Genomic DNA, 14,357 nt, shown 5'->3' on the forward strand with positions numbered 1-14,357 from the left:
AGATTTTTGAGAACAGAGGAAGTACTGAAATTGGCCTGTAATTTCCAAGATCGTTCACCGTGCCGCCTTTGTAAAGGACCACCACCCTCGCTTTCTTCATTTTCCCGTCGCATGCCTCTCGAAAAGCGCTCCAATCCGTAATTTTTGCCGATCCCAGCTGGCGCTTTAGCCTGTCTGAGGTTACTTGTGTTTTAAGTATATAGTGGTCACTGCCCAGATTTTCTAACAGGTTCTCCCACACTGCCTGTTCCGCTCCCCGTATGAAGGTCGGGGCAGGTGTCGGTACTGACGCTGTTTCCGATTCTGGTTGGAGTGTCTGAGTCTGTGAGGAGGGTGCAGTCAGTGTTTTCTGCTGCCGCTGCTAGTGCTTTGCCTTTTGGGTTAGCTGTTTGGTATCCCCAACTTTTGTCCATGGCATTGAAGTCTCCTAGTATGATTAGCGTGTTGTTTTTTGCTAGGTTGCGTGCGCCATGGAAAAGTTCATGGAATTTTGCTTTCCTCTGTTTTGGAGGACTGTATGCGTTCACAAGGAAGATGCTGCCCCTCTTTCTTTTCTTCTTTGGTATAATTTCTACTATCACGTGTTCTACGTCGGTGTCGGCAATCTTGTCATGGTTTATGGCGATGAGCGCCTTACTGACTAGGGTTGCCGTTCTTCCTTTCTCTTGAGTCTCGTAGCACGTATATCCTGCGAGTGTTGGCGTAGTGCCCGTCTCTTGAAGCGCTATGATGTCGGGCGGTGCTTGTTGTGTATGAATGTGTTGTTGGAGGAGGCCCTGCTTCTTGCGGTAGCCTCTGCAGTTCCATTGCCATATGTCTAGGGTTTCTTTGTTGCCTAAGGTTTTGTTGGCCATATTTAAGCTTCAGTGTTGTTTGTGGCCGAGTTGGCGAGGGCTGCTAGCGCGGGCCGGTGGTAGGCCTTTTCTCTAATGTTATCGGCGAATTTCTGTTTGCGGATGCTGCTCCGGAGTTCTGTGACTTGTAGTTGCACTTGTTGCATCATCTGCTGCATCATCTGCTGCATCATCTGCTGCATCATTTGCTGGATTTCTGCCTTAAATTGAGTGAGATCCTCGTTGCCTGTTTGCGACTGGGCTTGGGTTTGTAATGTTTGTGGCTGCGGAGGGCTGTTCGACTTAAGGTCTCGTACTGCCTTCGTGAGCTCTGCTATTTGGCGCTCTAGCTCTGTCTGCCTAGCGCGTGATAGTTCTAATTCGCGTCTCAGCGCTGTTTTCTCCGCGTCCTCCTGTCTAGGTTGGTCGCGGTTGCTGTTTGTGTTTGTGTTCTGTTTGTTAGTTATCCCTCCCGAGTGCGGAGGAAACCAGGGGTTTTCGGCTCCCCAGCTCACCTTGACGCCGCCGCTCTTTCGGGCTTGCTTCTGCTTGTTCTGCTGCTGCTGCTGCTGCTGCTGCTGCTGCTGCTGCTGGCTCCCTCCCTTGATGGCCGGGGGTGGCAGGGGCGGAAAGGACCGTGACCGGCTCCGTGAACTGCTCCGTGACGTCCGGGATCTCGAGCGGCTCTGGGAGGACTCCCCCTCCGAGCTGAACCACCTCGGTTTCTCGCCACGGTCGTTCCGGCTGCGACGTCTGCTCTCGCGTCCGCCGCCGTTGTTGCCGCTGTTGGCCTTCCCTCGCGGCTCTCTGGCTTTCTTTAATCGGTCTTGACACTCCCTCGATCCGGTAGCGTGGTTGCCCCCGCAGATCAGGCATCTCGGGGTACACTGGTGGTCTTTTGGCGGGTTTTGCATCCCGCACTGTTTGCAAGCCTTGGCGTCCGGTGTGGGGCACACGTCGGAGCGGTGACCTTGTTGGCAGCAAACGTAGCAGATTTGTCTTGTGGGCCGATACGGGTAGCACTTGTACTCGGCTCCGCAGTAGATGACATGTTTCGGTGTTATGGGTCCGTCAAAAGTGATGACAGCTGTCTTGGTCTTGCCTAGTCTTCGAGCACTGTGGATGGTAACACCCTGTGTGCGCGTCCACAAATCGGCTTTCAGTTCCTCCGGTGTCGCTCCGGGGTCAACTCCGTGTATCACGCCACGCCGGGTGTCTTCCGGTGCGGCCACGTAAGCGTTCACGTCGTATGAGCGTCCTTCGATCTTGAGGCTAGTGATGCGTCTCGCGAGCTGGGCGGCCTCTTCGTTCGGCGTGCTCACGATTATAATATTCGATCCTGTACGGAGCCTGGTGATCAGGTCTCGTCCTTCGAACTTGTTGCTGCATGCCGCGGCTACGGCCCGGGCCACTTGGAATTGCTGGAGCGACTTGACTACAAGTCCCTTCGGTCGCAAAATAATCTTAAAATCGTCCCTGGGGAGCGGGGGCATCCTTCGCCTGAGCTGCCGTTGCGTTCCTTTCCCGTCTTTTTTCAGCGCGCCGGCAGCTGGAACGCCAGCTGTGGGCGTAGACGCCGGGGATACCCCTCCGAGGTCACCTTGTGCGGCCGGGGAAATTGGGGCGTTTGCCGCGGCGTTCCGTCCGTTTTTTCTCTGTCGCTTCTTTTGGCGTTTGGTCAGGGCCAATTCCCAATTTGCCTCGTCTTCTTTTTGGGTGTCTTGCTGCTCCTGCATGGCGGATTCCTCGATTCCCCCGCCTGCCGAATTCTCGGAGTCGGAGATGTCGAGGAACGCGTCGTCCATCTCTTGTGCTTCTAGCAAATTCGGGGCTATTCTGCTCGTTGAGGGCTCAAAATTTTGGTATTCTGCGGTGCGGGAGGCGGTTCCAGGCTGCATCGCGGTTGCTCAGCGGGCCTGGCTGCCCGCGAACGCCCGTAGTCGTGCTAAGCCTAAGTAGGCTCAGCGGCGAGCGTTTCCCACCAAAAAGTCGCCCGAGCCACGCGGGGCTTCAAAGTCCGGTAATATTGCCAAAAATGGTCCTACCGTCTTGAAACCGGTGTCCGGGTGATCCAGCTTGTGAGTTCTTTCAGATCCAACAAAACGTTGGTGGCCCAGTGGGTCGAGATAGTCCGTGGGGATTGAAATCTGCGGAGCCCATGCGACGCACGTCCGCACTCCTCCGCTACCACAGGTGGTCTCATTTGACCGAAAGCCATGTTTCGACGTGCACACATAGTTTTGGCCTCCATGAAGCTGTCCCTCTAGCGCCAAATTACACCGACGCATAAGCAGCTGGTATAACTCAGCCCCTGCTCTGGTATGTATATAGGGAACACTATTTCATGGGCGCTGAGTCAGCGAAAACGACATGTGCATGGGCCCTATCATACTAGCCGGCGAAACTTCCGGCTGCCGAGAGGATGCCGATCGGTCCTGCCATTATCGTGAAGCGTCCGCCTTGTCCACTGCTCCTGGAGCTAGACACGACGCGTCTTCCTACAGTTTTGTCTTTTGTTTTGTTTTTCTCTCTGTATGTCTGGCTTCTCTAGGCTTCAGATACTGAGGAGATGCTCCGATTTATGCTGTCTACGAACACTGCCCCGACACTCGAGGCTATCCGGACGAGACGATGCCTCGTCTGGCGCGCACGGGAACCCATGGCACACTCTTCTCTCCAATCAGCGCATCCAGTCTCTTCTCAGACTCGCTGCATTACTCCTCACGTTTGTTCTCGGCATCTCGTGTTATTTTCTTGTGCGCGTCTTATCATGGACAGGAAGCATCGCCGGATTAGCAGGGGGATCACGCATGCTGCCGTGCTTATGTGTCTGAGCGTGAGATCTTTCGGATGAACAATCCACAGTGCAGACGCTTTGATAGATGTGCGGCCAGGAAGGACAGGCGTTAGGAGCGGGGAGGAAGAGGGTGGGTATGCTTCCAGTGCGTTAGTGTTGTTAGTGCTGTAACGTAGACCTCTCATGACCAACATCCGCGGGAGCTTATTGGGATACAGTTGCATTCACGTTTAGTCGTATTAAGCCGGAGACCAAACCGGAGGCACAGCACTGGGATTTTGTCAATATGACGTGAGCGTGCCTTAGATCATGCGCTCGCGTGCAGTCGGAACACAGCGCTAAGTAGTGTATCCTCATTTCATCAGCTGGCACGAGCTGAACGCTTCAGGAGTCAAAGAGGATACACGATGTTTAAAGCAAGTTTCAGGTGATTGAAACAATCAAGATAAGTCCTGAAAATGCGGCATTGCCTTACGGTACCAAGGCCAGGCATGCTGTGTGCTCGATATTAAATAATCGTCGGCTAAGGCATCACCCAGCTGCCGAGACAAACCCGATCTGTGAACATCTACGGCATGGACGCACAGCACAGTGGGCACAGGTAAAAATTTGTTTATGGTCTCTGCAATAGCAGTATTGTCCTAGGCTAGCCAAAGAAATTCCCGTTTGAGAAATATATGCTTTCATGTCAGGAAACGCTTGTCACAGTTTGATATGAAGTCTGCGTCGCGGTGGAATGTTTTCAGAACGAGTCTGACCTGTTACCATTCAATTATCTCTCAACATGAATTGCTCCAGTTATCCTTCCTGCAACGCGCGGCATGAAAACTCTCAAGAATGGCCGCTGGAGGTTAAGCAATGAACACTTTCACTGAAGCGCCGAATAACTAAGGTATTTTTAATAAACTTTGTTCAACGCTCTAAAACGAACGGTAGGCGCAGCGCAATGAAGCAAAAAAAAAATTTCTACGACAGTGATTAGGGCGAAGTTTTCGATATAGACCATGTCTCCTTTCCGCGCCGTTATAATGAGCTGGCACTGGTAGAACCGGCAGCAAGCGTTCCTGTGTATTGTAAATTATGTCCAGCACGCCACGGAGAGAACTGAACGTCCAGGTCGATGCGGACATCTCGAAAATTATTTCTTCCCGCAAAGTCGTTTCTTCTTGCTTTAGCTGAAAAAAAATCCAAGCGAACGCAGCAGCTGACGCTCGATATCTGTTCTTCCTACTAATATTACTATTCTAGCATTTGAACTCTGTGAGATAATTTTACTTACACAGACTGAGCCCATTTATTCGCAGTGAAATTACAAAAATTCAGGGGGCACTTTGACTGTCTAAAGTGGGTAGAGGCGGAAGCGTTTTCCGCACCACCTTCGCTGTTTCTGTGGCACTGGTGGCGTCACATGTAATTGAGTGCTAATTACTAAGTGATGGCAAATCACTAATTAATGGTTAATTACTGATTAATGTCTGAATAATAATTAATTGCTAAATAATGACGCTTAAGCTTCGCCTTTAGGAGTGGAACGCGACAGCGCGTTGTAGCGCTGCCAGGTTCCAAGGAAAGCCACCACCCGTTAGCCGCGATGCCTTGCCCTTTGAACCCAACGCTTTTTGAGGAAAGGAAATGGCGCAGTAATTCTCTGTCATCTCGGTGGACACCTGAACCGCACCGTAGAGGAAGGGAGGAAGTGGGAGTGAAAGAAGATAGATAAAGAGGAGCCGTAATGAAGAAAATGAAAATTGTATTTGAGGAAAGGAAATTACGCAGTAACTGTGTCACAAAATTCAGGGGGCACTTTTTTGACCTAAAGTGTGGTCACTGATGTGTGGTTAAGATGTTAAGCTTCGCCCCTAAGAGTGGAACGCGACAGCGTCTTGCAACGCTGCCAAGGAGTCCATAGAACGCCATCGCCCATTCGGTTCTACGCCTCGCTCGTCGGTAAATTGGTTTTTGAGGAAAGGAAATGTATCTGTCTCTCATTTGTCGGTGGACACCTAAACCTCGCCGAAAGGGAATGGAGGAGGATGAGAGTGAGTGAAGACACCGTATTCGCTAGACGCGCCTTTGTTCATTCCAAACCATCGAGCTGGCATGGCGGAGCTCGATGGTTTGGAATGAACAAAGGCGCGTCTAGCGAATACGGTGTCTTCACTCACTCTCATCCTCCTCCATTCCCTTCCGGCGAGGTTTAGGTGTCCACCGACAAATGAGAGACAGATACATTTCCTTTCCTCAAAAAACCAATTTACCAACGAGCGAGGCGTAGAACCGAATGGAGCTGGCATGGCGGAGCGCCAGAGCTACAGTCTGCAATCTTTTTTTTATTAGCAAACTCTAGTACGTGATGCAGGTTTTGCATTGCTCGCGTGTGAACGTTCAGAAGCTACACAGGATTTTTGCAGTTTTCATATGGGCGTCCGAATGGGAACGTTTTAGCAGAACGAACCTGTTCCGGCGGGTAAAAGACGGGGGGCTAGGGCTAGGGCACCTCTTTTTAAGGCAGCTGGTGAACCGTTTTTTGTTTTTTCGCGACGTCACAGACCCGTTCTTGCGCACCGTGTGCCAAGTGAAGCTGCGGCGATTGCTGCCGGAGTTTGTGGTATCCACAGAAGAGCTCTCTGGTGGAACTTTTGGTTACTACAAAGAGATTGTAGCAAGCGTTCGGTTTCTTTCGGCACGTTTTTCCACCGATTATCGACGGCCGCGGCGCAGCCGGCAGCGTTCGTCGTCGGCGCAGCGTCCACACCTAGCCAACTCCACGCTACAAGGGACGCCAAGGGCTTCGGGGCCATAGACGCGTCGCAGCCGGCTGCGTTCGTCGCCACCGCTGGAGCCGCTGCACCTACTCCAGCCAAAGGTCCCACTGACACAGAGACCTCAAGCCCGACACCCGCGTCGCACACTGAGACTCCGGCTGAGGACTCAGACATGGACCTTACGACGTCCCCGGCAGACGACACTCCTTCCCAGGAAATCGGCTGGACCACCATCGGTGCCAACCGTAAGCCTGCCACCGCAGCCCGACCCCGCGCCGAGCTCATCACAGTTGCCATCCAGCTTCCCCCTGGAACCCTCACCCCCAAGCTACCTCTCTACGACGTACTCGCCGCAGTCGCCTCCGCTGCACAACTTTCCTCGAAGACCAGTGCCGACATCACCCTTCAGGCCAAGCCAGCCCAAAGCCTTGTGTTTCTAAAGACTCATTCTCCTCTCACCGCCCACCTCCTACTCTCTGTCACGCATCTTCAGCTTCATGGTAAGCCTGTCACCATCAAAACTTACACCCCCCATCCTCCCATCTCATGCCTCGGCGTCATCCATAACGTCGGGGGCCACTTCACTCCTGATGACCTCATGCATGACCTGGAATCTTTCAAAACAGATATTCTCGCTGCTCGCATGATGGGATCCACTCAATCAGTGCTCATAACGTTCGCTGGCACCGTCATCCCCCACTTTGTTTATTTCAAACGCGTTGCCTTCCGGTGCCGTCCTCATAAACCTAAGCCTCCCACCTGCACCCGTTGTCTCACTCTAGGCCATCGCGCCCACCAGTGCCCCCAGCCAATACCTCCTAGAAAGACTTGAGGCCTGCGCGCTGCGCCAGTGACGTCACATCCAGTAGGCGGATGGCCGCGTCGCTCGCTTCCTCCGCCGCGCTTGGTGTCGCTTTTTTAGGATGGTTTAGTCCCTCTCTATCGACCGCTGTAGTAAGCGCGAGTGCGACCGCTTTACAAGCGTACAAAAAGATAGGCGTGCGCTCATTTATAAAGAAAGGAAGAGCCTGCTGTGAAATAACTAGGGGCCTGGTCGGCTGCAGTGCACTTTTTAGAGAAGTAAGATTCACAAACTACTCTAGGTGAGTGAATAACTGATACAAAACGCGAGAATTCTGCAGTGCAGTTGTTTCGCTTCGCTGGCTTCGGCTTCAGCGGCGTGCGTCACGTGAATTCGGGATGATGGAGGCAACAGCAACTCGATCGTCACCTTCATGCAAAACTGTGTAATGGTGCCTATTGCAGCGTTCTACAATTACTGCTCCCATGGGGAGTTTATTGTTTGCAACTGGCCGAAGACGCCGCCAGGAGCCAAGACCTTCTGGCCGTCGTTTAGGCGGGGGGCCTATATGCCCTTCAGACTGTTGGCAATAAACGTTTTACAATCCAATCCAATTGCTGAATATTCAAGAATGAGGCAAACTTTAGTCGTCAACCAAAAGACAAGTTTTGGTTTATTGGTCATGGGCATGCAAAGGCGCTATAAATAAATGTAAGACAATATAATATACATACAGTAAACAGAACTAATGAAGCATCAAGGTAACAAAATTGAACTGCCAGGTAGTAACCACAGATTTGTAAAACAAACATACCCTTTAAATATGAAAACATAAATTGTACTCATGGTCACACTTAAGACTTAGACCATGTCACATACAGTAGAACAGGTCACTGCAACAAACATCAAGGAAACGAAGGCAGTCATGGTTCGCAGTCCAAAATAACACAAAACGTTTAGCAACATACGGTTAAGCACAAAACATATATGATGAAAAACAATTGCAATCGACTAGAATGAGGAACTTGGTTACTTCACATAATATGGCACTGCGAGAAGAAATCAAAGCAATAAACACTCCACATAAAAACAAGCACATGCTCCTCTCTTGTTTTGGAACACTGTGGTGTGGACAGGTACGATGGGCAGTCCTTGAATATTGAAGGCACAGCGCTAGGGTCCAGTCGTGGCACCGGCAAAGTGGTCTCGATAACCTTTCCAGTCCTTGGGTCATGATAGACTTTCTTTTTAATAAAGCTCTCATGGAAGTGCAGCGCACAGACCTGCAAAAACGAAAACAGGGGACTGTACCACAAAAAGATATCACAGTGTATCCGAAAGGACATTATGTATACGTGCTCAAGGTAGTTTTTTTGTTTTTGGTATTGGCAGATTCTTTCCTGATGCAAGCACAGGCTGAACGAACACTTTTCGCAGAAAACACATGGTATTTGGTGTTTAACGTCCCAAAGCAGCTCAGGCTATGAGAGACGCCGTAGTGGAGGACTCCGGATAATTTCGACCATCTAGGGTTCTTTAACGTGCACGCGTCTGTCGACACTCCTGCCGACGCGTCTGTCGACACGGCTGCCGACGCGTCTGTCGAAATTCCTGCCGACGCGTCTGTCGACACGGCTGCCGACGCGTCTGTCGAAATTCCTGCCGACGCGTCTGTCGACATTCCTGCCGACGCGTCTGTCGACACGGCTACCGACGAGTCTGTCGAAATTCCTGCCGACGCGTCTGTCGAAATTCCTGCCGACGCGTCTGTCGAAATTCCTGCCGACGCGTCTGTCGACACTCCTGCCAACGCGTCTGCTAACGACAGTATGAGGCATCAAAGGCTTTCGCCTTAATATGAACACGAAAGAATTTCGCTTGTCAGCCGTAGGAAGCATTCTGATAGTCACCTCGTCCTTCTATGCGGCACAACGGATTCTAGGCCTAACGCTCAATATGCTCGCACTGACAATGAACTTTGCGCAGCGTAAAAGCGGGCATGAAAGTACACAACAAGCTAATTAAAGCAGTTCTTACCCTTGAAGAAGCTGTAACTTGGTAGTCATTGCGTGGTATTGCACGCAGCCAGCTGTTCCGCTGGGCATCGTCCTTCGGAAATCAGAAGACGAATTTTCGAGTCTTCGTCGTAGTTTCCCCGGCATTTCGGCACACAGCACTTGTAAGGCATGCTGATAGCCGCACTTCACTCCTTGACAACCACCACGCGCGCCGATCATGCGCAAGAACGCGCACCCAGTGCAGAAACACAGAACAACGCCAGAACGATGCACGCAACGGCAGGCTTCCTGCCGCTGGTCCGCGCGCGCCGACTGCGGGGTTCGTCGGTTCGTTTCGTGCGCGCGCGCCTGCCGACTCTCGAAGAGACGATCGCCTACCGGAAATGACGTTGGTCACGTGACATTTGGGAGCGCGCAGGCCTGAAGTCTTTCTAGGAGGTATTGCCCCAGCACAGCGTTCCGGCCAAGTGCCGTCGCTGTGCTGCTCCTCTACCCGCTGACCCTTCCGCTCATGTGTGTGCCCAGCCCTGGTGCGTTCATTGCCAGGTGAACACCCACCCCTCCCTCGACCCCACTTGCCCCTTCATCCTTGCTAAGCAACGCGAGTGTGCTAAAGCTGCATACCTCCGACGCCTAGCTTTGCGCCGGGCCACTCAACCCACCAACCCTCCCCCCTCCCCCGCCTCCTCCTCCTCCTCCTCTAATCATGAATCTCCATCATCTCCGATCACGTCACCACCAGGCTCCTATGCCGCCATAGTTAAAGGATCCTCGGTGCCAGCGTCCCTCTCTTCCACTACACCACCCTCTCCATCCTTGACTGACGAGAACCGCTCCTTCGACCTCCGGCTCGCAATGCTGGAACGCCAGCAGCGAGAGCAGCAGCGCATTTCCCACGATCTACAACAGCAGATACATGCCTTGACTCAAACCCTCCAGACAACCACCTCCTCTCTTACCTCCCAGCTTAGCAAGCTAAATGAGCACCTTGCCACGTTCACCACTCCTTCCTCCAGCGCCCAGGTCGCCCCTTTGGCTGACCTTGTAGAAACCACCACACAGGCACATCACACTCGCTTGGTTCAGCTGGAAACTTCGGTTCTCCAGATCCTTACCACCCTCCAAGCACAATCAAAGCAACTGGAATCCTTTGCATCTATGCTCCAATCCGTCCATGAGTCACTGCCCCCGGCAAAAAAGAAGGAACGCGTACCATCGCGTTCCTCTCCACTATCATAATGGCGTTTGGCGAGGACCTCGAGATTGTGCAGTGGAACTGCCGATATCTTTGTCACAATAAGACCCCCCTCCACCAGTATCTACTCACCCGCCCCTCCCTACCTCATTTCCTCCTTCTCCAGGAGACCCGGACGGCCCGCAATGTCCCAGGCTACCGCGCCTACCATGCCACTACGGCCACACCACTTGCGTCTATTTATGTACGCAGTGACGTGCTCGTAGAGCAAATTGACATCCCCTCCACCATCCTTAAATATTTAGTTGGTGTGGTTTATTACCACCCTTCTTCCCGCGTCTCACTAGTCCTTTTGTCTTTTTACAACCGCCCTGTCACTTCCTCTTTATTCTCTGCTCTGGGCAAACTCCTTCACTCTCTTTCTTCTACCTCCCATCTCCTCTTTGGTGGTGACTTTAATGCCCCTCACACACTCTGGGGCTACCCACAAACCCTCAAACCCGGCCGCCTCCTCCATTGTCTGGCCCAGGAACGCCACCTCACCCTTCTTAATACTCCTGGCTCTCCTACTCGAGCGGGCACTGCCTCACAACGCCCTACGACACCCGACCTCACTTTCTCTCGGGGTTCACTTTCCTTTCACTGGCAGGTGACAGCCGAAACTCATTTAAGTGACCACTTTCCCATCCCTATCACCACCTCTCTCTCCCACATCCCTCGCTGTCATCCGATTATTCACACTGACTGGCATTCTTTTCGCACTAATCTTGCCTCCGACTCCTTTCAATCCTACGACGACTGGACGTCGCGCATCTCTGCAGCGCTCACGTCCAGTAGCCGTCGCGTTCGCTCTCGTTACCCAATCCAAGACCCAGATCCTCACCTTCTCCGTTTATGGCGTCGCCGTAAACGTCTTCAACGCTCCTTTCGCTCCCAACCACACAATGCCCAACTTTCCTCCCGGATCACTGCTTTGCGGGCCGAGATCGTCGCCCACTGCGCCTCCCTCGAGCACTCTCGTTGGAGTGCTCTTTGTGACCGTCTTGACTCTGCATTGCACTCGCGATCCACATGGTCTCTCTTCAAATCCCTCCTTGGCACTAAGCCTGCCCTTGCTCCCACTCTAGCTAAAGCCCTCACTCAAGGAACTCCCTCCGATGTTTTTGATCAGCTCGCCTCTCTCTATCTCCCGCCCCCTCTGGCACCCTCCTACCCGGTGTACTGCGGTGGACCTAACCCCGATCTGGACTAATCCTTCACTGTCCGGGAGCTCGAATCGGCTCTGGCTGCTAATGCTACACGCTCGGCTCCCGGTGAGGATGCCATTACATACACCACACTTCGCAACCTTCCTGACTGCGCCAAAGAATTCCTCCTTAAAACCTACAATGATGCATGGGACAGCGACTGCCTGCCCAGCTCCTGGACCTTCTCCCTCATTTCTATGATTCCAATGCCGGGCAAGCCTCCCTCTCTCTCTAACCTCCGCCCAATCTCCCTGACATCATGTGTTGGTAAGACCCTTGAGCGAATGGCCCTGACTCGCCTCTCTAATTTTCTCGAGACGAGGGTGTTCTTCCCTAATTCTCTCATCGGCTTCCGACGCCACCTCTGTGCACAGGACATGTTTCTGGTTCTCCAGCACACGTTTCTGTCACCTACCCCCACTCAAATTCACGCACTTGTGACCGTCGATGTTCGCAAGGCCTTCGACGGTGTTTGCCACGACCACATCCTTTCCCAACTCGCCTCCCTAGACTGTGGCTCCCGCATGTACTGTTATATCCGCTCATTCCTCTCTAAACGTGTCGCTCGCTTTCGAGTCGACACCTATCTGTCCGACCCCCACAACCTCACCCGAGGCACTCCTCAAGGTGCGGTTCTCTCTCCTACCCTTTTCAATCTTGCTATGGCCCCTCTCGCCTCCCAGCTAGCTGAAATTCCCGACCTGCATCATATATTTTACGCCGATGACATCACTCTCTGGTGTTCATCTGGCTCTCCCGGTCACGTACAGGACACCCTGCAACGTGGCCTAGATCTCATCGACTCCTTTCTCACCACCGCTGGCCTCTCTCCTGCTCCTGAGAAATCCGAGCTTCTCCTTCTCAGCCATTCCTCCTACAAGCGCTCACACAACCACTTCGTCTCTCTCCACCTTTCTGGCTCTCCCATTCCTGTCGTCACACAGTGCAAAGTTCTTGGCTTCCCTTTGCATGCGGCTAAGAATGTGCAATCCCTTCACCACGCTGTCACCACCTGCCACTCTGTAACTCACCTCCTGCGGCGCGTGGTCACTCGACGCTCAGGTCTCCACGAGGCTCACGCGTGCCGAGTTGCCGACGCGCTGGCCCTCAACAAGGTCTTGTACTTTGCACCCTACGCTTCCTTCACTCAGACTCAACTTAACGCTCTCGAGACTGCTCTTGTGGGCCTCTACAAGGCAGCTCTCAACCTCCCTATCACTACCTCTACCACTAAGCTCTTTGCCACAGGCCTCTTCCATCCTCTTCGTTCTCTTCTCAGTCTCCATCGTGACTCGCAGCTTGCCCGGCTTTCCCTTACCCGTCAGGGTCAGTGGTTATTGACTCAAGCGGGTATCTCGCCCATTCCAATCTCCCCGTTTACCTCTCCTATTCCCACCCCCGCCCCCAATCTTCGTATCCTTCCCCTCCCGACCAACATGTCCCCCGTCCTGCACGCCGGACGTCGTCATGCGGCCGCACAGCACCATTCCCCTCTCTTTGATACCCAGGGTGTAGCTTACACGGATGCCTCCTTCGTGGCTCCTCGAGGTTCCTGCGGCTACGCCCTGTACCATCCACACCTCCCTGCTCCTGAAACCCACACCAGCGGGCCGTATCTACACCCTCCAGACGCATTGTCCCTCGAGGTCCTCGCCATTGCGCATGCCCTCCAGTCATTTTCCCTCCTTCCCTCTCTCCAAGAGTACACAGTCTATTCGGACTCACAAGCCGCTATACACCACATACAGAAACGCACCCTGACCCTTTCTCTCCAACAGGAGGTCGAACGAGCGGTCTCCGCACTGCAGCCTTCCATCGTTTTCCTCCGCTGGGTCCCTGGGCATTTAGGGATTGACGGCAATGAGCTGGCCCATCAGCTCGCCCGCGACACACTTTTCCGGGCACCGTTGATCCCCTGGCCCAAGCCCTCGGAGGACGGTGGGAGACTCACCCTTCGCCGCACCATAAAAGAGGTCTACCTTGAGCTCCGCCTCGACAAACGCCTTTACCCTCCCCCTCATCCATCACTCACGGTGCCGGAGTCTCGCCTTCTTCGGCACATTCAGATGAATGCAGTTATCACCCCGTCCCGCCTCTTCCTCTATCGCTATCGATCGGACCCTTCCTGTCCCAACTGCCCCTGTATCTATGCGGACCTGGCCCATTGCCTATTCTATTGCCCGGCTGCTCAGCAGTCGGGTTCCTTCCCCCCACCCTCTCTATCCATCACCACCTGGCTCGACTGGCTTGGCGCTGAAGGGGAAGAAGAACAGCGGCTTCTGGTCGCCCAGGCGGTCGAAATGCTCGGCCTGTAAATTATGGTTGATTAAAAGTCTTTTTTTTTACTTTTACTTTTGTGAAAAAGCAAAAGGAAAAATTTGTACAATGATCTTTGTAATATTGTTTTCCCAGAGCCCATGTACAGGGCCTTCTACAGTAGAGGCCCGGGAGGGGATGTTTTAAAAAGGGTGAAGAAAATGCAGGTGCCACCAGGAGTAAAGACTTTCTTTTTTAAGTTACACACCGGGACGTTACCAGTTAAAAAGTTTCTAGAGGGAAAGGATTTCTTTTTACCGTGGGGATCGAACTGCTTAATTTGTAAACAGCCTGAAACAATAGACCATGTTTTTTTGCATTGCTGGGAAGGGGTTTATTTTTGGGACGTGTTACAAAGGACCATAAAGAAAGAGCTACCACTTG

The 14,357-nt window shown here is 52.8% G+C and overlaps 1 protein-coding gene and 1 long non-coding RNA gene across 2 annotated transcripts in view; both read right to left on the reverse strand.

Annotated features, from left to right (window-relative positions):
• LOC149343898 (uncharacterized) overlaps positions 1-3,027 on the reverse strand; it is a 34,604-nt gene extending 31,577 nt beyond the window's left edge. Inside the window, exon 1 of the mRNA XM_089546096.1 lies at positions 1,349-3,027. Within this exon, the coding sequence (XP_089402222.1) occupies positions 1,349-2,731 (1,383 nt within the window). The 5' untranslated portion in view covers positions 2,732-3,027. The remainder of the gene's footprint in view (positions 1-1,348) is intronic.
• Positions 3,028-7,839: 4,812 nt separating this feature from the next.
• Positions 7,840-9,650, reverse strand: LOC149343900 (uncharacterized). Its single transcript, XR_016283158.1, has 2 exons — positions 9,235-9,650; positions 7,840-8,480 (listed from the first exon to the last, which is right to left on the reverse strand). It is a non-coding gene; the product is annotated as an uncharacterized LOC149343900 (long non-coding RNA).
• Positions 9,651-14,357: the final 4,707 nt, after the last annotated feature.

The sequence above is a fragment of the Amblyomma mixtum genome, chromosome 5 (assembly GCF_055824585.1).
Source record: "Amblyomma mixtum isolate Tamu chromosome 5, ASM5582458v1, whole genome shotgun sequence".
Classification (NCBI taxonomy): Eukaryota; Metazoa; Arthropoda; class Arachnida; order Ixodida; family Ixodidae; genus Amblyomma; species Amblyomma mixtum.